This window comes from Pan paniscus, chromosome 15 (genome assembly GCF_029289425.2).
Source record: "Pan paniscus chromosome 15, NHGRI_mPanPan1-v2.0_pri, whole genome shotgun sequence".
Lineage (NCBI taxonomy): Eukaryota > Metazoa > Chordata > Mammalia > Primates > Hominidae > Pan > Pan paniscus.
In genome coordinates this window covers 40,611,406-40,635,781 of record NC_073264.2, presented here as the reverse complement: position 1 = coordinate 40,635,781, position 24,376 = coordinate 40,611,406, and the positions used below count along the sequence as shown (strand labels likewise).

Genomic DNA, 24,376 nt, shown 5'->3' with positions numbered 1-24,376 from the left:
ATTAAAAGATACTAAGAAGGCATTATGTAGCTACTTAAAAAAGAAAAACATGGCTCCTATTTTCAAAGAACTTTCAAAATGGGGTAGTGTAAAATAACACACACATTCTTCAACTAGTTTATATCATATATTTATATCAAATAAAGGTTTTCTGAGATATACATATCTTAGATTTGATCATTTCTTACCATTCCTTATATCCCATATAAAATATCATACCTTACTTGCATTAAAATGTATTTTTTAAATCATTGTGCAATTTTGTACTTAAAATAACTAACCTTTAGAAATACCACCATCCTGGCCAACATGGTGAAACCTCGTCTCTACTAAAACACAAAAATTAGCTGGGCATGGTGGCACGCGCCTGTAGTCCCAGCTACTTGGGAAGTTGAGGCAGGAGAATCACTTGAACCCAGGAGGCAGAGGTTGCAGTGAGCCGAGATTGCACCACTGCACTCCAGCCTGGCAACAGAGCAAGACTCCGTCTCAAAAAAAAAAAAAAAAAAAAAAGAAATACCATTAATATAGAACAGATCAGATTCTGCACAACAGTATTCTACTACATATACTTTTACAGGAAAGGAAAGCCTTTCTGAACATGACAAAAAGTAAACATCATTATAAAAGGTAGACTTGACTACATAAAGCTTAAAAGATCATTATAAAAGGTAGACTTGACTACATAAAGCTTAAAAGCTTCACCAAATCAAATATAACACAAATGACATTTAAAGATAAATAACTGGAAAGGAATTCTTTCCTTTTTTTTTTCTTTTTTTTTTTTTTTTTTTTTTTTTTTAGAGGCAGGGAGGGTCTCATTCTGTCATCCAAGCTGGACCACAATCTCAAACTACTAGGCTCAAGATATTCTCTCACCTCACCCTCCCAAGCAACTAGACTACAAGCACATGTCACATACTCTGCTAATTTTTTTATTTTTATTTTTTGTAGAGTCAAGGTCTTACTATGTTGCCCAGACTGATCTTGAACTCCTGGCCTCAAGTGATCCTCCCACCTGGACCTTCCAAATCACTGAGATTACAGGTGTGACCCACTGCACCCCGCCAAGAAAGGAACTCTCGTAATATCTGTAGCAAAAGGTTAATAACCTTAGCAAGCAAAGAGCTCTTAGATGTCAATAAGAAAAAATAGGCAAAGAAAAAAGAAGACTGAGCAGGCAATTCACAAAAGAAATGGCTCATATATATGAAAAAGTCTAAATTTATTTAGTCTTTAAAACTCTGTTCTACCAAACAGTAATTATTGGATTTCTCTGCAAAACTAAGGCTTCATTAGCGTATTTCCGAACACATGAAAAACTAATCCTTTTATATATATAACAGAATCAGATGATACAGGTAAAAACAAATGAGAATCCAAGAAAAAATTCACATTTGGTGATTAGGTCATCTCTCATGAGTTAGTAAAGAGACTTAAGTACACAGTATACAGTATTAAAACATTAGAGAAGGAGTGCATTAGAACATGGCATCAGTGAACACAGTTTGTTTCAACAATTTGGATTATTACAAGGGAGTTAGATGAAAACAGTTGTAAAGAGTAAGACTGATCTAGGTGAAATATTTTCCAAGGTGGAAAAGGCCACTTTTGATCATAACATGGCAAATTTAACACAGGGTTTACCACCACTTTCTACTCAAATCTATTAAAATGGCAGAAAACAGATTTTTTTTTCAAAGGCATAAACCCACAAGGAAAAAAGAGAATAGGAGATGAGACAAAAAATAATTGTAGAAGTAGAAAATGGAAAGAAATGGAAGTGTGATAAAAAGACTCAACCAACTAGAGAGAACTTAGATCTAAGCCTGAAGGTAGGAACACCCAAAAGTAGGCTGATTTGCTATACCCTAGAAAGTCTCATGATCTGAAGGCACAAATACCAGGGGTATAAGCAGGACTGGAAAAAAGGAGGACTGGCCAAAAGTCTGTATAAAAAGCAGTTGGAAAGCCTCCCATGACATAAATATATACACATTCTTATTCTCATTCTCTCTCATTCATTCTCTATCTCTGTCTCTTTCACACACACAAACACACACACACACACACATGCAAAACCCTACAGGGTCATTCTTTGGAGAGGTGGAACCTGAGACTCTGGGACATCTATCCAGGTGAAGGTGGAAGTAACATACTGAAAACATAAAAGTATTAAGAGGAAACTGACTACTGAACAGTCAGATACCAGCACTCTTTACCTAAGTTGCAAGACTGTTGGCAAACAGGCTTACACCTCCCAAATGGGAAATGTGGAGGACTCATCCCTGTGGAAATGCTCTTCAGATACCAACAACTGAGAATCCTCCAATTAGAAATACCCTAACCTGGCCAGGCGTGGTGGCTTATGCGTGTAATCCCAGCACTTTGGGAGGCCGAGGCAAGCAGATCACTTGAGGTCAAGAGTTCAAGACCAACCTGGCCAACATGATGAAACCCCATCTCTACTAAAAACATAAAAATTAGCCAGATGGTGGTACACGCCTGCAATCCCAGCTACTCGGGAGGCTGAGGCAGGAGAACCACTTGAACCCGGGCAGCAGAGGTTATAGTGAGCTGAGATAGCGCCCTAAACTCCAGACTGGGTGACAAAGTGAGACTCTGTCACAAAAAAAATATATATCCTATAGAAAAGCCCACCAATAGCCGGGCGTGGTGGCTCGCGCTTGTAATCTCAGCACTTTGGGAGGCCGAGGTGAGTGGATCACCTCAGGTCAGGAGTTCAAGACCAGCCTGGCCAACATGGTGAAACTCCGTCTCTATTAAAAATACAAAAAATTAGCCAGGCGTGGTGGCAGACACCTATAATCCCAGCTACTCAGGAGGCTGAGGCAGGAGAATCACTTGAACGCGGGAGGTGGAGGTTGCAGTGAGCCAAGATCAGGCCATTGAACTCCAGCCTGATCAACAAGGCAAGACTCCATCTCAAAAACAAAAAAAACAACAACAAAAAGAAAAGAAAAGAAAAGAAAACCCCGCCTGTGGGCCAGGCGCGGTGGCTCACACCTGTAATCCCAGCACTTTGGGAGGCCGAGGCGGGTGGATCACGAGGTCAAGAGATGTGTAATGATCTGTAATTTCAGAGAAGGGGAAACAATAAAAAGATATTAAAAGCTTCCAGGAGGAAAAAAGCAGATTTCCAAAAATGTCCAATTATCTGAACAGCTTCTGACTTCTTAAAAGCAATATTGGAAAGTCAAGACAATGGAGTGACAGTGTCAAAATTTTGAGGAAAAAAAAAATGCCAACCCAGAATATATTCAACCAAAATATCAACAAGTATGAGAAACAAGACATTTCCAGGCATGTAAGTTCTAAAAAAATTATCTCCTATACCTCTTCCTCAGAAAGTTAACCAAAAGAATTAACCGCAAAAGGGCTCAGATATGGGAAATAAAAGATCTAACACAGGAGAAAGACAAGAGGAATCTTTAGGATGGGGGTGAAGTGAAATCTTAGGACACAGAACAGAACACACACCTACAGAATAAGTTCTTATGAAACCAAGAGAGGCCAAAGAAAAAACTGCTTCAAGAAAAAAAAAATGCAATTAACAGATTAAACAAAGCATTTGAAGGCATGAATAAGATATCTGTATCTCTAGAAGACAGCATACAGATGAACCGGATAAGTATACAAGAAACAAAACAATTATTAACCCTAAGGAAAATATTGAATAAGACAGAATACGTAATAACAAACCATGAGGCCAGGTGCAGTGGCTCACGCCTGTAATCCCAACACTTTAGGAGGCCGAGGCAGGCGGATCACGAGGTCAAGAGATTGAGACCATCTTGGCCAATATGGTGAAACCCTATCTCTACTAAAAATACAAAAATTAGCTGGGCATGGAGGCGCGTGCCTGTAGTCCCAGCTACTCGGGAGGCTGAGGCAGAAAAATTGCTTGAACCTGGGAGGCAGAGGTCGCAGTGAGCCGAGATCACGCCACTGCACTCCAGCCTGGCAACAGAGTGAGACTCCGTCTAAAAAATAAAAAAATAAAAAAATAAAGAACAAACCATGTGGCTCTGGTGTGAGTAATATTTGGATAATTATAATAATTTAATCACTGAAAAATTTTCCCACTGAAAAGTTACAATTACATTGGCAAAGGAGAAGAAGAAATATACGTGGGAGTATCTATGTATGTGGGAGAGAAAGAGGGCAAATGTCACATCCTTATGTGATCTGCCACCAGAATTGCTTCTATCTTTAGACCCCAGATCTATAACTTCAATAATCCTCACTCATATTCTCTCTACCCCTTCGGCCTGGCTTTAAGAAGTTGATTATGATTACCAAAATGCTAAATGCCCTGGCTTACTTTCCCTGCCCTGGGGTAGAGGGTGCCAAAAGCATACACTTTTGTATACTATACAAAAGAGACAGACACTGAAATATGTATGGGAGACTGTCCTGCTCTCATGCTCTCAAGGAAAAGCCTATACTTGTCCCTAGCATGGGTCAGTCATGAGGATGACAAGAACATCTATAATTACATATTCACAAGTTGAAGAGTCCCTACGGAGCACAAACCTGTTTCTGGCTTTCCTGAAGTTGAGAATTTTCATTCAAAGCATCTTTTATTGCTATCTTCAGTCGTTCTTCATTCATTTGAAATATCTTGAAGGTCATTTTGGCCTAAGTGAAACAAAAAATGTCAAGTTTGTAACAATTAATTTAATACATAGCTCATCTTTACACATACTCCCTAGAACACAGAATTAAACAAAGGCAAAACCATGCCAATATTAACAGCAGAGGCAGCATGGTGTAGCAGAAAAAAGGCTTGTCTAGAATCCAGGTCTAGTCCTGCCTTTCCCACTAACTTGCTACGATGTGACCTTGGACAAAACTCTTATAACTTTCTATGTACTGTGCAGCAAATTTTGATAACTATTTATTCTGCCTCCCCTACTAAAATTTAAACTTCCTGGGGACTTTTTTGTCTATTAATGTTAAGTGTCAAGCAACCAGTCCTCAATATATAGTAATAGCTCAATAAACACTTGTCCATTGAACAGATGAACTTTTCTGAAGCACTTCACTTAAAAAAAAAAAAAAATACAAGCTGGGTGTGGTGGCTCATGCCTGTAATCCCAGCACTTTGGGAGGCCGAGGTGTGCCGATCACTTGAGCTCAGGAGTTCAAGACCAGCCTGGCCATCATGGTGAAACCCCGCCTCTACTAAAAATACAAAACTTAGCCGGGTGTGGTGGCACATGCCTGTAATCCCAGCTATTCAGGAGGCTAAGGCAGGAGAACTGCTTGAACCCAGGAGGTGGAGGTTGCAGTGAGCCAAGATCGTGCTGCTATACTCCAGCCTGGGCAACACAGCCATGCTAATTCATTTAGGTATTGTTAAAAAAAAAAAATACATATCTGGGATCCCCTATATCTCAAATCCTACTATTGTAACTTATTTCTTAATTTTAAAAAATTAAACTAAAATTATTTCCAAAAGCAACAGACCTACTAGACTAATTCAACTTACTTCAGCTACTTGTGATTTGAGGGATTTTGACTCATCTTCTAGAGACTGTATCCTTTTTGAAATATCCGCCATCTAGAAACACAGTATCAGGCAATTAATATTTACTAAACTCTAGTTTCCAAAATGCCATGTTTATTAGATATACTGTTAACCTAACACTTTAGCTCCATAAGTGACAGCTCAAATTAAGAAACCTTCTCAGTTTATTTAGCCATATGCTAAAAGGGATTTTATATGAACATTACATAACAATAGTATCTCATAACTTTAATATTTCATAACATTTAAGTTATATAGGCTCAAGATAAGTCCACTAACATGTTTTACTAAATAATCTCACATACATCAAGATTTTCATTAAGACAGGTTTTTTCAAAAGAAAAAGTTTTAATGTTAATATACATGTTAAGTAATTACAAATATACACTATGGACATGATTATTCAGTTTTTATTTACATGAGCTACTTCCATAGTGCATATAGAAAATTTCTATAAAAATATGCAAGAAATTTAACACAGTAACATCTGGGGGAAGTGAAAAGAATGGATCTAGAAAATTTTGCTCTCTACAACCTTCTGTATCTTTACATTTTTTACAATGTAATACTTTAACCAGTATCATATTAATTTTTTAAAGCTCAGTAACTTTCTTTTTCTTATATTCTCCTCAAATAAAAAAGCCTTACCAATTCATCTCGTTCAGAATGTTTGGATTTCTCTTCTTTTAACTCTTTTTCTAGACAGAGTATTTCATCCTCAAGTTCAGAATTGGACCTGTTCAGCTTTTCACAGGTTGCCTAAGAGAGAAAGCCAACTTTATTAAACAGATATAAGAATTTTTCATTAGGGAAATCAGACGAGCATAATAAAAAATATGTACTATAAGTTAAATAACTTTCATTTATACATTTGCTCATTTTTATAATATCAAAATAACAGCAATTGTAGCAGTGGTCAGCAAAGTTCTGTAAAGAGCCAGAGAATAAATATTTTAGGCTCGTAGGCCATGCAGTCTTTGTTGCAATTACTCAACTATGCCACTGCAGTGAGAAACAAAAGCAATACCTACATAAATGAGCATGGCTGTGTTCCAAAACAATTTTTTACAAAAAAAAGTGGAGAGCCCACTAGGCACAGTTTGCCAACCTCTGCTTAAAAGCACTATAAAGAAAAAAATGAGAAATAAAGCTAATTTAATACAATTAAAGGCATGACATAAAAAATCAACTAAAAAAAATCAAGGCTGCTTCATGATAATATTCCATATTGAATTAAGACCTATTTTCTATGACCTTTTTAATTTAAAATGATTAGTTATTGGATTATTCCAACTGGATTTTAAATACTATAATAAACATACCTCTGATATTTGTGATCCTTCAACAAACTTGTTAAAGAAAAATACGCCAAAAGATTCAAAGATTTTAATGCAGGCCAAAATAAAAGCAAAAAAAATACATACTACATTACAGTGATTTAAAAACTTGTTTATACATATTACCCCAAATTTGAATATTTCATTCTAGGAATTCCCTGACCCGAATCAAAATTACTCTATTGGTTTGATTTTATCTACAGATTCAGCTATCATATTTTTTTTAATTGCATCACATTATAGTTTGAATTCAATTATGATTACTGTTACTGAAAATACTATGCTAAAAAATTATTGAAATTGAAGAAAAATTTCCAAAATGTTGAATGCAGCTAAAAATTCAGCTAATTTTACTCCTATAATAATTCATTACCTTGAAAATAAATTGATGTGTAATATTTTATCCTCAGTATTACCAAGCTTGAATAAATGTCTTTGCTACCTACTTTTTGCTCTTCTGTTAGCATGCTAAATGCCTTCTAAAATTCTTTTATCAAACATAAATTACTACTGGGAGGCTAGTTAAGACAGAGGGTTGAGAAGTAAGGTTAAGAATCAAGATTTCAGGTGGCTGCGCTGGGAGGCGGCGATGAGAGGCTCGCACGCCTCCAGCCCGGCCCCGGCCCCCCGGGACGGAGAGCCGAGCAGCCCCGGCTCTGGGCTACGGACTATGGGCGAATAGCTCTGATCACCCGGCGAAGCATGCCGCCTGCCTTGGCCTCCCAAAGTGCCGAGATTGCAGCCTCTGCCCGGCCGCCACCCCGTCTGGGAAGTGAGGAGCGTCTCTGCCTGGCCGCCCATCATCTGGGACGTGAGGAGCCCCTCTGCCTGGCTACCCAGTCTGGAAAGTGAGGAGCGTCTCTGCCCGGCCGCCATCCCATCTAGGAAGTGAGGAGCACCTCTTCCCGGCCACCATCCCATCTAGGAAGTGAGGAGCGTCTCTGCCCAGCCGCCCATCGTCTGAGATGTGGGGAGCGCCTCTGCCCCGCCGCCCCGTCTGGGAAGTGAGGAGCGCCTCTACCCGGCCGCGACCCCGTCTGGGAGGTGAGGAGCGTCTCTGCCCAGCCGCCCCGTCTGAGAAGTGAGGAGACCCTCCGCCTGGCAACCACCCCATATGAGAAGTGAGGAGCCCCTCCGCCCGGCAGCCACCCCGTCTGGGAAGTGAGGAGCGTCTCTGCCCGGCAGCCACCCCATCCAGGAGGGAGGTGGGGGTCAGCCCCCACCAAGCCAGCCGCCCCGTCCGGGAGGGAGGTGGGGGGGGTCAGCCCCCCGCCCGGCCAGCCACCCTGTCCGGGAGGGAGGTGGGGGGGTCAGCCCCCCGCCTGCCCAGCCGCCCCATCCGGGAGGGAGGTGGGGGAGTCAGCCCCCCGCCCGGCCAGTCGCCCTGTCCGGGAGGGAGGTGGCGGGGGTCAGCCCCCCGCCTGGCCCGCCGCCCTGTCTGGGAGGGAGGTGGGGGGGTCAGCCCCCCGGCCGGCCGCCCCGTCCGGGAGGTGAGGGGCGCCTCTGCCCAGCCGCCCCTACTGGGAAGTGAGGAGCCCCTCTGCCCGGCCAGCCGCCCCATCCGGGAGGGAGGTGGGGGCGTCAGCCCCCCGCCAGGCCAACCGCCCCGACCGGGAGGGAGGTGGGGGGGGTCAACCCCCCGCCCGGCCAGCCGCCCCGTCCGGGAGGTGAGGGGCGCCTCTGCCCGGCCGCCCCTACTGGGAAGTGAGGAGCCCCTCTGCCCGGCCAGCCGCCCCATCCGGGAGGGAGGTGGGGGGGGTCAGCCCCCCTGCCCGGCCAGCCGCCCCGTCCGGGAGGTGAGGGGCGCCTCTGCCTGGCCGCCCCTACTGGGAAGTGAGGAGCCTCTCTGCCCGGCCAGCCGCCTGGTCCGGGAAGGAGGTGGGGGGGTCAGCCCCCCGCCTGGCCAGCCGCCCCATCCGGGAGGGAGGTGGGGGGATCAGCCCCCCACCCGGCCAGCCACCCCGTCCGGGAGGTGAGGGGCGCCTCTGCCCGGCCGCCCCTACTGGGAAGTGAGGAGCCCCTCTGCCTGGCCAGCCGCCCCGTCTGGGAGGGAGGTGGGGGGGTCAGCCCCCCGCCCGGCCAGCCGCCCGGTCCGGGAGATGAGGGGCGCCTCTGCCCGGCCGCCCCTACTGGGAAGTGAGGAGCCCCTCTGCCCGGCCACCGCCCCGTCTGGGAGGTGTACCCGGCAGCTCATTGGGAATGGGCCATGATGACTATGGCGGTTTTGCGGAATAGAAGCGGGGGAAAGGCGGGGAAGGGATTGAGAGATCGGTTGGTTGCCATGTCTGTGTAGAGGGAGGTCGACACGGGAGACTTTTCATTTTGTTCTGTACTAGGAAAAATTCTTCTGCCTTGTGATCCTGTTGATCGGTGACCTTACCCCCAACTCTGTGCTCTCTGAAACATGTGCTGTGTCCACTCAGGGTTAAATGGATTAAGGGTGGTGCAAGATGTGCTTTGTTAAACAGATGCTTGAAGGCAGCATGCTCGTTAAGAGTCATCACCACTCCCTAATCTCAAGTACCCAGGGACACAAACACTACGGAAGGCCGCAGGGTCCTCTGCATAGGAAAACCAGAGACCTTTGTTCACTTGTTTATCTGCTGACCCTCCCTCCACTATTGTCCTATGACCCTGCCAAATCCCCCTCTGTGAGAAACACCCAAGAATGATCAATAAAAATAAATAAATTAAAAAAAAAAAAAAAGACAGAGGGTTAGCAAATAAAATACAATTTCAACAAGTTCTTGAAGATACTAGTAGGCAACAAATGAAGAAAACATTAAGAAACTTATTTGGAATCCAATTTATAACTTCCTTTGGACTCTACTAGAAAATTCTGAATCATAACACATAGAGTTTCTGATGATTACGGAGAACAGTGATTGAGAACTGCCACACTGTACTAGACACTTATCAAAGGTACAAAGTCTACTGTTTTCTGTGTTAGTATCTGCAGACGCAGGTGTCCTCTGCTATCCTTTGTCACTACTGTGCTTTTTACAACACGTCCACATCTAAACAGTAGTAAGGCATTCCCATCACTTACCCTAATCTGTCTTAGTTTAGCTAAATTACAAATTACCATACTTTCCTTCCTTAAAATTAACCAAATCACACTTGGCTCAGGAAAGCCTACTTTAAGCATTATCTTCCCAGACTCCTCATTCAGTGACATCATGTTGGTAGCCTGAAACTGGCCATGGTGGAAGTATTCATACTACAGAACTCAGCAAATGCTACAAATAAGGCTGCTTTAAAAAAAAAAAGTTGTTAAACATTTACCAACATATACCATTACTTATAACGTAAACCTCTGGCCTAATTCTAGTTAGCTCTTAATATCCTCAGGATGAAAATAAAGCAAATACTGTCATAATTTACATAAGTTATTGTTGCCAACTATTCCTAAGTTTGTAAAAATGAATCTTATTTCTCCTTTCTAGAGCAAACTGAGTCAAAAAAGGAACGATCACCTTAATACATTTCCCAGGAATGATAGAACGAAGTTTCTATACAGCTCCTGATTCCTTGAACATAAACATGCCTGACTCAAAACAAGTTAGCAATAAAAGCTCAAATTTTTATAATATTTTATGCTACCTACTATTGTCCCATTTCCTATATTAATTTTCCTCTTTAAGTTTTAACATCCAGAGATGCTCTTTCACATTTTTTTCAAATAGTTTTCAGAAGATACATTTTTAAAGTTTTTGTTACTTAGTATTTTTTTCCCCAGCTTTTAAAATTATACCATTTGATTTTCTACCTCCAAACTTTGTGCTTCTGTTGCCTCCTTCTCAAAGCTGGCATCCTTTAAAGATGACTCTACTTCATAGCCTTCATACTGAAACAAAGCAACAGCACAAGTAAAAACTCTACCAATTTTATTCTAAATCTTATCTGGATAGATGCCTAAGAAGCAGACAGAATCCATTTCCACATAATACATTAAATTTACTTGGATTTACTTAGCTTTAAGTTTTTTAAATCTGACCACTATAACAAACAATGCCAGAGCAGCTAACACATCACAAACCACTAGCTCTGGCAACAAATGCCAGAACTTCACCTCTAAGAGTAAAGTCTGCTTCTCAGAGAACATAGGACTATAACTCATATTAGCATCTTTTACTAAAAATGAAGTAAAAATTCTAATGGTAAGATTGTACTAAAGATTATCCAAAGATTTACTCAAAGAGCATATTTTTATGTAAGCTGTCTAATTATGCCCCAAACAAGTAAACCTCTTCTTTAAGCCTATTCATTAAGGAGAAATTTATAGCAACTGACCATCAAAACTTTTCACTTTTAATCCATACTACACAACAAATAAAGCAAGTGGGGAATATAAAAATCTTTAAAAGGTAGGGAACAACCATCAAAAAATGAAAAGAACAATAAAACATATAATGCTATAAGATTTGGCAAAATGTACTTCAATTATTCAAAAAAAGTGATTAAATTGAAGACTAGGTTGTTCTGGATCCACCTTTCTGGCAAGAACAAGAAAAGCTTGACGAAAAATACCAAAAAAAAAAAAAAATTATCTGTCTGAAAGCCTCAGAGAGCTATCAAAACAGTGAGAATTTGTGAGAGAAGTGGGAAACCCCAGAAAGGCAAGTCTAGTATTTGACATTTCTATTCCCCCTAGAAGAAGAGGCTGATGGGCTAAGAAACTAAGCAGAGATTTCAGGAGAATTAGAAGCTGAGAAAAAAAACTTGGAGTTCAGGACCTGCCAAGTCAGATGAACCCTGTGCTTGGCTAAACAATGACCTGTCCAAAGATGTCTATGTTCTGCTCCCCAGAATGTCCAGGTGTGATAAAGGATCTTAAGATGGAAAGAGCATCCAGAATTATTTTGGTGGGCCCAATATAATGCCAAGGGTCCTTAAAAGGAGGAGGCAAGATGACCAAACTTAGAAAAGAATGATATAAGATAGAAGCAGAAATTGGGGTGATGTAGTTATGAGCCAAGAAATGTTGGTAGACTCCATATAAGACACAAGACACAGATTCTCTCCTAGAACATGCATAAGGAAACAGACTTGCTGCTATCTTAACTTTCGCCCCCAAGATTAGTTTTAAGGCTGGGCATGGTAGCTCATGTCTGTAATCCCAGCATTTTGGGAGGCCAACGTGGGAGGATCACTTGAGGCCAAGAGTTCAAGGCCAGCCTGGGCAACATAGTGAGATCCCATCTCTACAACAAAATATTTTTAAAAAGATCAGTTCTAGACTTCTGACCTTCAAAATTTTAAGAGATTAAATGTGTGTTATTTTACACCACTAGGTTGCACTAATTTGTTACAGCAGCAAAAGGAAATTAATGTCCTTACCAACCAAAACTGGTACCTTGGATGGGCGCAGTGGCTCACACCTGTAATCCTAGCACTTTAGGAGGCCGGATCACAGGGATCATGAGGTCAGGAGTTCAAGAACAGCCTAGCCAACATGGTGAAACTCTGTCTCTACTAAAAATACAAAAATTAGCCAAGCGTGGTGACGTGTACTTGTAATCCCAGCTATTCGGGAGGCTGAGGCACAAGAATCACTTGAGCCCATGAGGCGGAAGTTGCAGTGAGCCGAGATCATGCACTCCAGCCTGAGCGACATAGCAAGACTGTCTCAAAAAAAAAAAAAAAGAAAAGAAAACCTGCCTACCTTACAACAAAGTCGAAACCAAAAACAGACTAATCCTCTGAACTGAGGCCCAGCTTCCAAATATCTCAATCTGTTATTAAAGTAATCTGACCTCCCAACAAAGAAAAGCCCAGGAAGAGATGGCTTCACGGCTGAATTTTACCAAATTTTCGAAGTAGAATTATTACCAATACTTCTTAAACTCTTCCAAGAAAACAACAGGAGGGAATATTTCCTAACACATTTTATGAGTCCAGCATCACCTTGATACCTAAGCCAGACCAAGAAACCACAAAAAATAAATAAATAAACAAACAAACAAACCTGCAGGTCAATATCTCTGATGAACACTGATGCAAAAATCCTAAATAAAATATCAGCAAATTGAAATTAACAATACATCAAAAAGATTATGCATTGTGATCAAGTGGTATTTATCCCTGGCATGCAAAGCCGGTTTAATATATGCAAATTGGCCGGCACAGTGGCTCACGCCTGTAATCCCAGCACTTTGGGAGGCCGAGGCGGACAGATCACGGGGTCAGGAGTTCCAGACCATCCTAGCCAACATGGTGAAACCCTGACTCTACTAAAAACAAAAATTAGCCAGGCACCTGTAGTCCTAGGTACTCAGGTGGCTGAGGCAGGAGAATCGCTTGAACCCGGGAGGCGGAGGTTGCAGTGTGCTGAGATCACGCCATTCCACTCCAGCCTGGGTGACAGAGCCAGACTCCGTCTCAAAAAAAAAAAAAAAAAAAAAAAAAAAAAAATATATATATATACGCTCAAATCAATTAATGTGATACATCACATTCACAGACTGAAAGACAAAAACCACATGATCATACCAATTGACACAGAAAAAACATTCAACAAAGTTGAACATCCATTTTTTTTTTTCTTTTGAGAGATAGGTTCTCCTATGTTGCCCAGGTTGGACTTGAATTCCTGGGCTCAAGCCATCCTCCCACCTCAGGCTCCCAAGTAGGTGGGACTATAGGCACACACCCTCACGTCCAGCCCAACATCATCTCTTGATAAAAACCCTTAACAGTGTAAGTATAGAGGTAAAGTTCTGGCCAGGTGTGGTGGCTCACGCCTGTAATCCCAACACTTTGGGAAGTCCGAGGAGTTCGAGACCAGCCTGGGCAACATGGCAAAACCACACCTCTACCAAAGATAGACAAATTAGCCAGGCTTGGTGGCACACACACCTGTGGTCCCAGCTACTCTAGGGAGGCTAAGGTGGGAGAATCACTTGACCCCAGGAGGTTGAGGCTGCAGTGAGCCATGAGCATGCCACTGCACTCCATCCTGGGCAACAAAGCGAGACCCTGTCTCAAAAAACTAAATAATAGTGGCTCATGCCTGTAATCCCAGCACTTTGGGAGGCCGAGGCGGGCAGATCATGAGGTCAGGAGATCAAGACCATCCTGGCCAACATGGTGAAACCCCGTCTCTACCAAAATACAAAAAATTAGCCAGCCATGGTGGTGCATGACTGTAGTCCCAGCTACTCAGGAGGCTGATGCAGGAGAATTGCTTGAACCCAGGAGGCAGAGTTGCAGTGAGCCGAGATCACGCCACTGCATTCCAGCCTAGTGAAAGAGCAAGACTTCATCTCAAAAAAATAAATAATAAATAATAAAATTTTTTAAATAATGAAAAAAAAAAAAGAAAGTTCCTCAACATAACAAAAGCCATTTATGAAAAACTTACAGCAAATATCATCATCAGTGGGGAGAAACTGAAACCTTTTCCATTAAGATCTGGTACAAAGCAAGGATGCCCACAACCACCACTTCTATTCAAAACAGTACTGGAAGGGCTGGGTGCGGTGGCTCACACCTGTAATCCCAGCACTTTGGGAGGCTGAGATAAGCGGATCACTTGAGCCCGAGTTCGAGACCAGCTTGGGCAACTTGGCCAAACACCATCTCTACAAAAAAAATACAAAAAATTAACTGGGCGTGGTGGTGCACGCCTGTAGTCCCAGCTACTTGGGAGGCTAAGGTGGGAGAAACACCTGAACCTGGGAGGCTGAGGCTGCAGTGAGCCATGACCATGCCACTGCACTCCAGCCTGGGCAACAGAGTGAGACCTTGTCTCAAAAAACAAAAACAAAATAGTACTGGAAGTACTATCAAAGCAATTAGACAAGAAAAAGAAATAAAAGGCCTGGCATGGTGGCTCACACCTGTAATGCCAGCAGCACTTTGGGAGGCCAAGGTGGCAGATCACTTGAGGTCAGAAGTTCGAGACCAGCCTGTCCAACATGGTGAAACCCTGTCTCTACCAAAAAATACATACACACACACACACACACACACACACAAACAGCCAGGCACGGCAGTGCACATCTGTAATCCCAGCAATTTGGGAGGCTGAGGTGGGAGAATCACTTGAACCCGGGAGGCAGAGGTTGCAGTGAGCTGAGATTGCACTGCTGCAATCCAGCCTGGGCAACAGAGTGAGACCCTGTCTCAAAAAAAAAAAAAAAAAAAAAAAAGTAAGAAGGAAGGAAGAGAAGGATAAGGAAAGAAAAGATATCCAAATCAGAGAAGTAAAATTATCTGTTTGCAGATGACATGATCCTATATGTAGAAAACCCAAAAGATGTCATCAAAAATACAGCTCTAATAACTGAATTCAGTAAAGATGCAGGATATAATATCAAAACAAAACTATGTCATTTCTATACACAAATAACGACCTAGCCAAAAACGAAATCCGGAAAACAATCCTATTTACATAGCATCAAAAAAAATAAAATACCTAGGAAAAAATTCAACCAAGGAGGTGAAAGATCTGTACACTGAAAAGTATAAAACATCGATGAAAGAAATTGAGGAGCACACAAAGAAATGGAAAGGCAGCCAAAATCTCAATGGCATTCTTCACAGAAATTTTTTTAATCTAAATTTAATATGGAATAGCAAAAGATCCCAAATAGTCAAAGCAATTCTGAGAAAAACAGAGTTGGCAGCATCAGACTAACTCATTTTAAATTATATTCCAAAGCTGTAGTCACGAAAACAACGTGGTACTAGTATAAAAACAAATACACAGACCAGTGGAACAGAATAGAGAGCCCAGAAATAAATCCAAATAAATATGGTCAAATTTTCAATAGGGCACCAAGAATACACAATGCAGAAAGAATAGTCTCATCAATAAATGGTACTGAGAAAACTGGATTTCACATGCAAAAGAATGAAACTGAACTCTTAACTTTATACAACACATAGAAATCAACTCAAAGTGGATAAAAGACCTAAACATAAAACCTGAAACTACAAAACTCCTAGAAGAAAACACAGGGAAAAAGCTCCCTGACACTGGCCTTGGCAATAATTTATTGACTATCACATCAACAACTTAGGCTACAAAAGCAAGAAATAAGTGAACAGGACTACATCAAACTAAAAAGCTTTTGCACAGCAAAAGAAACAATAAAATGAAAGTTCCTTTGAGGTGAAGCTGCAAGGTAAAAAAAATAAAAATATACACAAGTAAACACAATAAAAAGGCAACCTACAGATTGAGAAAAAATATATCAGATAAGGGGTTAATATTCAATATTTTAAAAGACCTCATACAACTCAACAGCAAGCAAACATACAACCTGATTTAAAAACAGGCAAAGGACTTAAATAGATATTTCTCTGAAGATGACATAAAAATGGCCAACAGGTATATGAAATAGTGTTCAATATCACCAATCATCAAGGATATGCAAATCAAAAACACAATGAGATACTACCTTGTATCTGTTAGAATAGCTATTATCAAAAAGACAAGAGAGATGACAAGTATTTGTGAAGGTGTGGAGAAAAGGAACCCTCCTACAACAAACCCCCAGGATGCAAGTTTACCTATGTAACAAATCTGCACTTGTACCCCTGAACTTAAAAGTTACAAAAAAAAAAAAAAAAAAGGGAACCCTTTTTCTAGACAAGAAAAGAGAAAGGCATAGAGCAGGTCCTTTGTCCTTTGAATAACATTGTTTTCTTCAACATTGTTTCATTATAACATTGATGAGAAAAAAAAAACTGAATTCAGTATACACTGTTTCACTTAAAGTCAATTTTCAACCATCTATCAAGGACATTGAGGGCTTACTGTACACTACTGGCAGGGATGTAGATAGGTACAGTCATTACAGAAAATAGTATGGAGACTCCTAAAGAAATTTAAAATAGAGCTACTACATCCAGCAAAACTTCTTCCAGATATTTATCCGAAAAAAATGAAATTGGCACCTTCTACACACAGCTGCATGCCCATGTTCACTGCAGCATTATTCACAGTAGCCAATATGGAGACAACCTAGGTATCTATCAATGAACAAACGAATAAAGAAACTGTGGTATATATTTACAATGGAATATTACTCAGCCATAAAAAGGTGGAGATCCTGCCATTTGCTACAACATGGATGGACCTAGAAGACATTCTGCTAAGTAAAATAAGCCAGATATAGAAAGAAAAATATTGCATGATCTCACTTATATGCGGAATTTTTGTAAAGGTCAAATATATAGAGATAGAGAACAAAACAGTGGTTAGCAGTGTTGGGTAGGAGGGAAGAAACATGTAGGTCAGAAAACACAGCCAGGCATGGTGGCTCACGCCTGTAATCCCAACACTTTGGGAGGCTGAGGCGAGAGGATCACCTGAGCCAGGGAGTTTGAGACCATCCTGGGCAACATAGGGAGACCCCATCTCTACAAAAAATTTAAAAATCAGGCAAGCATGTATCATGTGCCTGTAGCCGCAGTTACTCAGGAGTCTGAGGTGGGAGGATTACTTGAGCCCAGGAGATAGAGGCTGCAATGAGCCAAGATCATGCCACTGCACCCCAGCCTGGGTGACAGAATGAGACCCTGTCTCAATAAAAGAAAAGAAAATATATGGGATGAACAAGTTAAAAGATCTCACGTACAACATGAGATCCACAGTTAATAATAGTGTATTGCATTCATGATTTTTGTTATATGAGTACATTATAGCTGCCCTGGAGGGGTGGGCAGGGAATGGGTAACTATGAGAGATAAAGAATACGTTAATTTGTTTCACTATAGTAACCATTTACTATACACGTATCTCATCATGTTTATACCTTAAATATATACAATAAAACTTATTTTACAAAAAACAAAATCAAAGTTATGTGAAATTTCTATACCTTAAATATACATAATAAAACTTATTTTACAAAAAAGAAAGTCAAATAAATAAAGTTATCTGAAATTTCCAATGTCCCTAGCCTAGCTGCCTATGAAAAGCAACAGTAAATCCTCACTGAAGAGAGACGACAGCACCCACAGCTTCAAAATTATCTTTACAATTTTTATTATATTATCACTGACACTTCATATAAAATAACCTGGCATTCAAGAGGACAAGACTTGACTGAGAAATAAGAGAAAAAGTGAGCACCAGAAATAGACTACTGGATAATGCAGTAGTCATTAAAATAAGAAAGCATATTTGTCGGCAGCATATATTCTGAAAATCAGAAAATAAAAATAACACATAAATAAATAAAATAAGAGAGCATAGGCCAGGCATGGTGGCTCACACCTGTAATCCTAGCACTTTGGGAGGCCAAGGCAGGTGGATTGCCTGAGCTCAGGAGTTTGAGACCAGCCTGAGCAACACAGTGAAACCCATCCCTACTAAAATACAAAAAATTAGCCAGGCGTGGCAGTGTGTGCCTGTAGTCCCAGCTACTTGGGAGGCTGAGGCAGGAGAATCACTTGAACCTGGGAGGCGGAGGTTGCAGTGAGCCGAGGTCGCGCTACTGCACTCCACTCCAGCCTGGGCAACAGAGGGAGACTCCGTCTCCAAAAAAAAAAACCAAAACTAAACAAAACAAAAATAAGAGAGCATAATGTGTAAATGGAATTAAAAAATAGAATTGTACCAGAGAAAAAGAACTACAAAAAGAGCCACAATAAAACTGCAGAACTGAAAAAGGCAAGAGATGAAATTAAGATCTCAATGGATGGTTTAAAAGATGATTAGGCATAAGTGAAAACTATTCGCAACATGGAAGTTAAAGAAGATTATGTCTAGACTGAAGTGTGGGCAAACAAAAAGATGGAAACCCCGGAAAAGAACTTAAGAGACAGATGAGATATAATAAAAAGTTAAAATACCCATTTTTATAGTCCCAGAAAGAAAGAACAAAAAAGGGCAAAAACAATATGTGGAAAAGTAACAATCAAGAGTGTTTCAAAACTAATAAAAGGTAGAGCACGGTGGCTCACAGCTGTATCCTAGCACTTTGGGAAGCCAAGACGGGAGGATTGCTTGAACCCAGGAGTTCGAGACCAGCCTGGACAACATGGCAAAACCCCATCTCTACAAGAAATTTTTAAAAATTAGCGGGACATGGTGGCGCATGCCTGTAATCCCAGCTACTCAGGAGGCTGAGGTGGGAGGATCACCTGAGTCTAGGAAGCGGAGGTTGAAGTGAGCCAAGATCACACCACTGTACTGCAGCCTAGACAAGAGAGAGAGAGACGCTGTCTCAAAAAAAAAAAAAACAAAAAAAACTAAACTAATAAAAGACATTAAGCCACAGATTCTAGAAGCATCATAAACCCCAATAAGGACAAATAGAAAAAAACCACACCTAGACAAATCATAGTAACACTGCTGAAAGCCAAAACCAAGAAAAAATGATAAAAATAGCCAGTAGGGTTTTTTTGTTTGTTTGTTTGTTTTGAGAAGGAGTCTTGCTCTGTTGCCCAGGCTGGAGTGCAGTGGCGCAATCTCGGCTCACTGCAAGCTCCGTCTCCTGGTTCACGCCATTCTCCTGCCTCAGCCTCCCAAGTAGCTGGGACTACAGGTACCCACCACCACACCTGGCTAATTTTTTTGTATTTTTAGTAGGGACGGGGTTTCACCATGTTAGCCAGGATAGTCTCGATCCCCTGACCTCGTGATCTGCCCGCCTCAGCCTCCCAAAGTGCTGGGATGACAAGCATGAGCCACTGTGCCCAGCCGGTTTCTTATCTTATACAGTTAAACTATACCTGCCCTAATGCCCTAATGACTTACCAATTCCAATACTACTTATGAAGAGAAATGAAAATACATGCCCACAAAAAAAAAAACTTGTAGAAGAATGTTCACAGTAACTTTATTCATAATAGCCAAGAACTGTAAATTAACCATACCAGATACTAAGGCTTGTTATAAAACTACAGGCTATAAAAAGCATGTTATTGGCAAAAAACAAACAAGAAAAAGCCCAACAAAATAGAAGATTTAACAGAAACAGACTCACATATATTCAGTGACTTAAGAAGATGACACTACAGAACAACAGAGAAAAGATGGTCCTTCCAATAAATGGCATTAACTCGACACGCCCAGGAAAAAAAATGAATCTTCACACACACACACACACACACACCCTCGACTGCACCATCACAGATCTGATTTCAAATGGATCAAAGACTATTATGGACTGAATTGTGTCCCCACAAATTCACATGCTGAAGCTCCAACCCCAGTACCTCAGAATGTGACTGTATTTGGAGACAAGGCCTTTGGAGGTGGTCAAAATAAAATAAGGTTGTTAGGGTGGGCCCTAATCCAATCTGACTGGTGTCTTTACGAAAAGAGAACATTTGGATACACGAACAGATACCAGAAATGTGCACATGCAGAGGATGTGTTTGTGTGCTCGACCTCATCAGTCAGGAAAACTCAAAAGGAAAGCACAAGGAGACACCATTGTACACCTACTACAATGGTTAAAATTAGTAAGACTGGTTAAGTGTTGAATATGAAGAGCAAGAGAACTCTCATACTCTGCAAACAAAGCATTCATAATCTTAAATTTACACAGAAGTACCTACAGTGAGAAGTATAAAGTTCTCTGACTCTAACATGAATATTATTTTCAAAAATATCTTACCTCTTTTTGAACAAGGCTAAATTTTTCAAGTAGTTTACTTTTTTCTTCAATTAGTCCAGAAAGCATTAGAGCAAGCTTTTTCTCTCGTCCTAAAAAAGTCAAGTCAATATTACCATGAGTAAATTATTATAAGTTTTTACATCACAACAATGAGAGTCAAAGCAGAAAAAAGAACTTACCCACATAAAGCCGACTCCTAACCTGAAACAAATTTTTAACAAAAATTACATTAAAACAAATACGCTCTCAAGTAAATCAATTTATTTAACGTCTACTGCCAACTTAGAAATACAGGTTTCTTATTGCCTTTGTATAAATACAAGCCAAAAGTATTCTGTTTCCAATGAGAAAATAAATGCTTTTTTTTTTTTTTTGAGACAGAGTCTTGCTCTGTCTCCCAGGCTGGAGTGCAATGACGCGATCTCAGCTCACTGCAACCTCCACCTCCTGGGTTCAAGCAATTCCTCTGCCTCAGCCTCCTGAGTAGCTGGGATTACAGGTGCCCACCACCATGTCTAGCCAATTTTCATATTTTTAGTAGAGACCGGGTTTCACCATGTTGGCCAGGCTGGTCTGGAACTCCTGACCTCAGGTGATCCATCTGCCTGGGTCCCCCAAAGTGCTGGGATTACAGGCATGAACCACCATGCCCAGCCTAAATACTACTTATTAAAGACTCCCTATTGAAGATTCACATTGTGAATTAGCATATTAAAGACTCTGAAATAATTTTACTCTAAAAATACTTGTTTAATTTCATTTAACCCACTGCTCCCAAAAACAAATTTGACCCTAAAAAAAAAATTTCAGGAAGCCCCTATTATCATATCCCTTGATGCTAATATCCAAAATAAAACAGCCTGAGAAATGTTACCATAGGGCCATAGATCTGAACTGACTAAAGAAACAGTAAACCAAACCTTTTTCTTCCTTAACCTCTCTCTCAAATAATGAAGCAGGCGGGAATTCATTTGTAAAAGGATCAGCCTTAGGGCTGAGGTAACACAAACAAGTAGAAAAGAAATGAGGACTTCAATCATCTACAGAATATGGATAGAGATAAAAGGGAAAACCTTTAAAAGACAAGATACTCTACAATGAGTGTAGATGAAGAATAGATTTCAGTTCCTCAGATTAAGGAACTCTCAAAAGGTATAGAAAACCATAAAGAAATTGAAAAATAGAAGTTAAGAGACAGGGAAGTCAGAAGTAAAAGGGGCAACATCTGAAAAATAGCAGTCCCAAAAATGCATTAAAAATTTCCCAAAATTAGGCCAGGCGTGGTGATTAATGCCTATAATCCCAGAACTTTGGGAGACCAAGGCAGGCAGATCACTTGAGGCCAGGAGTTCTGAGCAACACAGTGAAACCCGTCTCTACAAAAAAATACAAAAATTAGCCAGGCATGGTAGTGCACGCCTGTAGTCCCAGCTACTCAGGAGGCTGAGGCAGGAGAATTGCTTCAGCACAGGAAGCAGAGATTGCAGTGAGCCGAGATCATGCCACTGCACACCAGCCCAGGCGACAGGAGTGAAATCCTGTCTCAAATAAAATTTCCCAGAATTAAAAAAAAGATGAAGCTGGGCAGAGTGACATGGACCTGTGTAGTCCCAACTACTCAGAAGGCTGAGAAAGGATTGCTTAAGCCCAGGAGTTTGAGGCTGTAGCGCACTATAATTGCATCTGTGAATAGCAACTGCACTACAGCCTAGGCAACATAGTGAGACCCCATCTCTTTAAATATATATATATATATATATATATATATATATATATATATATAAAAGATCTTACATTAAAAGATTCCAGTTGACCATGGTGGCTCAAACCTGTAATCCCAAGACTTTGGGAGGCCGAGGCAGGAGGATCACTTGAGCCCAGGAGTTTGAGACCAGCCTGAGCAACACAAGACCCTCATCTCTTTATTTCTGAGACAGAGTCTCTCTCTGTCACCCAGGCTGGAGTACAGTGTCACAACCATGGCTCACTGCAGCATCGACTTCCCAGGATCAGGCAATCCTCCCACCTCAGCCTCCTGAGTAGCCAGGACCACAGACGGGTGTCCTCATGTCCAGCTAATTTTTGTATTTTTTGTAGTGATGGGGTCTCACCGTGTTGCCCAAGCTGGTCACAAACCCCTAAGCTCAAGTGATCTTTCTGCCTTGGCCTTCCAAAGTGCTGGGATTAGAGATGGGAGCCACAGCACTGGGCCTGACTCTCATTCCTGACCCTCATCTCTTTTTAAAAAAAAAAAAAAAAAAAAAAAAACCTCTGAATCCCTATGTAGTTTCTAACTTGTTTACTTAAAATAACAAATATGTTTCTCATATTATTTGTTCAGCCCAGTGACAAAATGAACATTCTCTTAGTATAGCACTGGTTACTTACCGATCTAAAACTTCTCCACAAAAAAAAGAGAACAGCAAAAAATCCAACAACAGCTGCACATATCACCAATTCCCATGGAAAACCATAAAGATTAGAATCTGGTCTCATACCTTCAGGCAGTGCTGCCACAACCTTCAAGATAAAGAAAAGTAAGTTCTTAAAAATGTACTTTTGGTAAAAATATTGATTACAAACATAGGTACAAGTTTATGTGGTCAACACAAAATGGGCTGCCAGACTAACACCAAACAGAAAGTATCAGAGTACATTTTTTTTGTCAACTTTCAATCACTATCGCCAAGTAAAGAACAGCAGTATGGTGAAATGCAATTATCTTCAAACTGGAGTTCTACAGAAGTGACTTAAAGCTTCCAAGGATGAGAATAAGAGAAGGCCAAAGAAAGAAACTGAGTGACCTAGGGTTCAGGTACTCTTACCCTGATTTCAACCAGCTCAGGTTTTATCTGTGAAGTATAATCAGTTCCCCAATATACAATTTCCCTACAGGAAGAAAAAATCAATTTGCAGCTTTAAAAATAAAAAGTTTGATTCAAAGCCAGCCTGGGCAACAAAGTAAGACCTGTCTCAAAGAATAAAAACAAGTTTTGAACACCACTGATAGAGCTTTGGGTTTGGAGTTTGAATCTCCCCACCCTACCTCTGTGGGTCCCTTCTCTTAAGTGTAATGAGAATAATGCTGTTTGAACATGCCAGACAGGTGCTCAAAAAAGGGTAATTATTTCTATTATCTCCTCCAAAGACCCTGATCTTCTGACCATGGCCTTTCCACATTACTTCTCCCCACAGCAGACCTTCAGCACAACACAGCCTAAGGCTTTTGCTGCTGCTTCTATATTTCACCTTTCTCTGGGTCAGCTCATTACTCATCCTTACCTAATGGGGTTATTCTGCTCTTTGTTACCAGGCCCAAGATATTACTTGATCAAAAAGAAAAGGGGAAAGGTAAGGGGAAAACAGAAAAATGCCATTTTAAGAACAATCTGAAGTATGATGGGGTTTGATTCTTTTCAGGCTTTAACCCAAAACCTCTACAGCAAATCTTCCTTTTAGGCCCTTTCTGCCTATAAGAACAGTGTTCAATAGTTATTTTCCTCTCCAAGATCTTTATAACTCTAATCCAAATATGTACTCCTTCCAAGGTACTATCTATACTTCATTAACCTGTACCAAACAAACCTGATTATACTTCTAAAAAATATCCCTTTACCCTGATCTCTGCTTCTGCCTCTCCCTACATTACCCTAGGTACCAGTTCGCAGAAATCTAATATCATTACAAGCAATTAATGATAAAAAAAAAAAACTTATTTTTGCCATTGGGGGAAAAAAGGCATTCAATACACAATACCAAGGAGAAAAGTTTTCTTCACAGTTTACACATTTTCCAAGCATCTTACTTTTAGCTAATGTATTCAACACATAAGACGCACACTACCTCAAAAATTGTGTAATCAATATGACCTATGACACTCTACTTTAAAAGGCAATTCCAAAAGC

The 24,376-nt window shown here is 40.8% G+C and overlaps 1 protein-coding gene across 22 annotated transcripts in view; it reads right to left on the bottom strand.

Annotated features, from left to right (window-relative positions):
- Nucleotides 1–24,376, bottom strand: part of MIA2 (MIA SH3 domain ER export factor 2) — a 117,522-nt gene that overhangs the window by 51,591 nt on the left and 41,555 nt on the right. For 9 of the 22 annotated variants that reach the window (XM_024925458.4, XM_055097531.2, XM_057299689.2 and 6 more), the window contains 7 exons: nucleotides 22,860–22,991; nucleotides 20,651–20,672; nucleotides 20,472–20,560; nucleotides 10,661–10,738; nucleotides 6,203–6,313; nucleotides 5,516–5,587; nucleotides 4,558–4,662 (listed from right to left, as the gene is read on the bottom strand). In XM_024925458.4, coding sequence (XP_024781226.3) covers nucleotides 4,558–4,662; nucleotides 5,516–5,587; nucleotides 6,203–6,313; nucleotides 10,661–10,738; nucleotides 20,472–20,560; nucleotides 20,651–20,672; nucleotides 22,860–22,991 — 609 coding nt within the window. The remainder of the gene's footprint in view (nucleotides 1–4,557; nucleotides 4,663–5,515; nucleotides 5,588–6,202; nucleotides 6,314–10,660; nucleotides 10,739–20,471; nucleotides 20,561–20,650; nucleotides 20,673–22,859; nucleotides 22,992–24,376) is intronic. The other 13 variants (XM_055097533.3, XM_055097537.2, XM_055097536.3 and 10 more) reach the window with 3 other exon arrangements.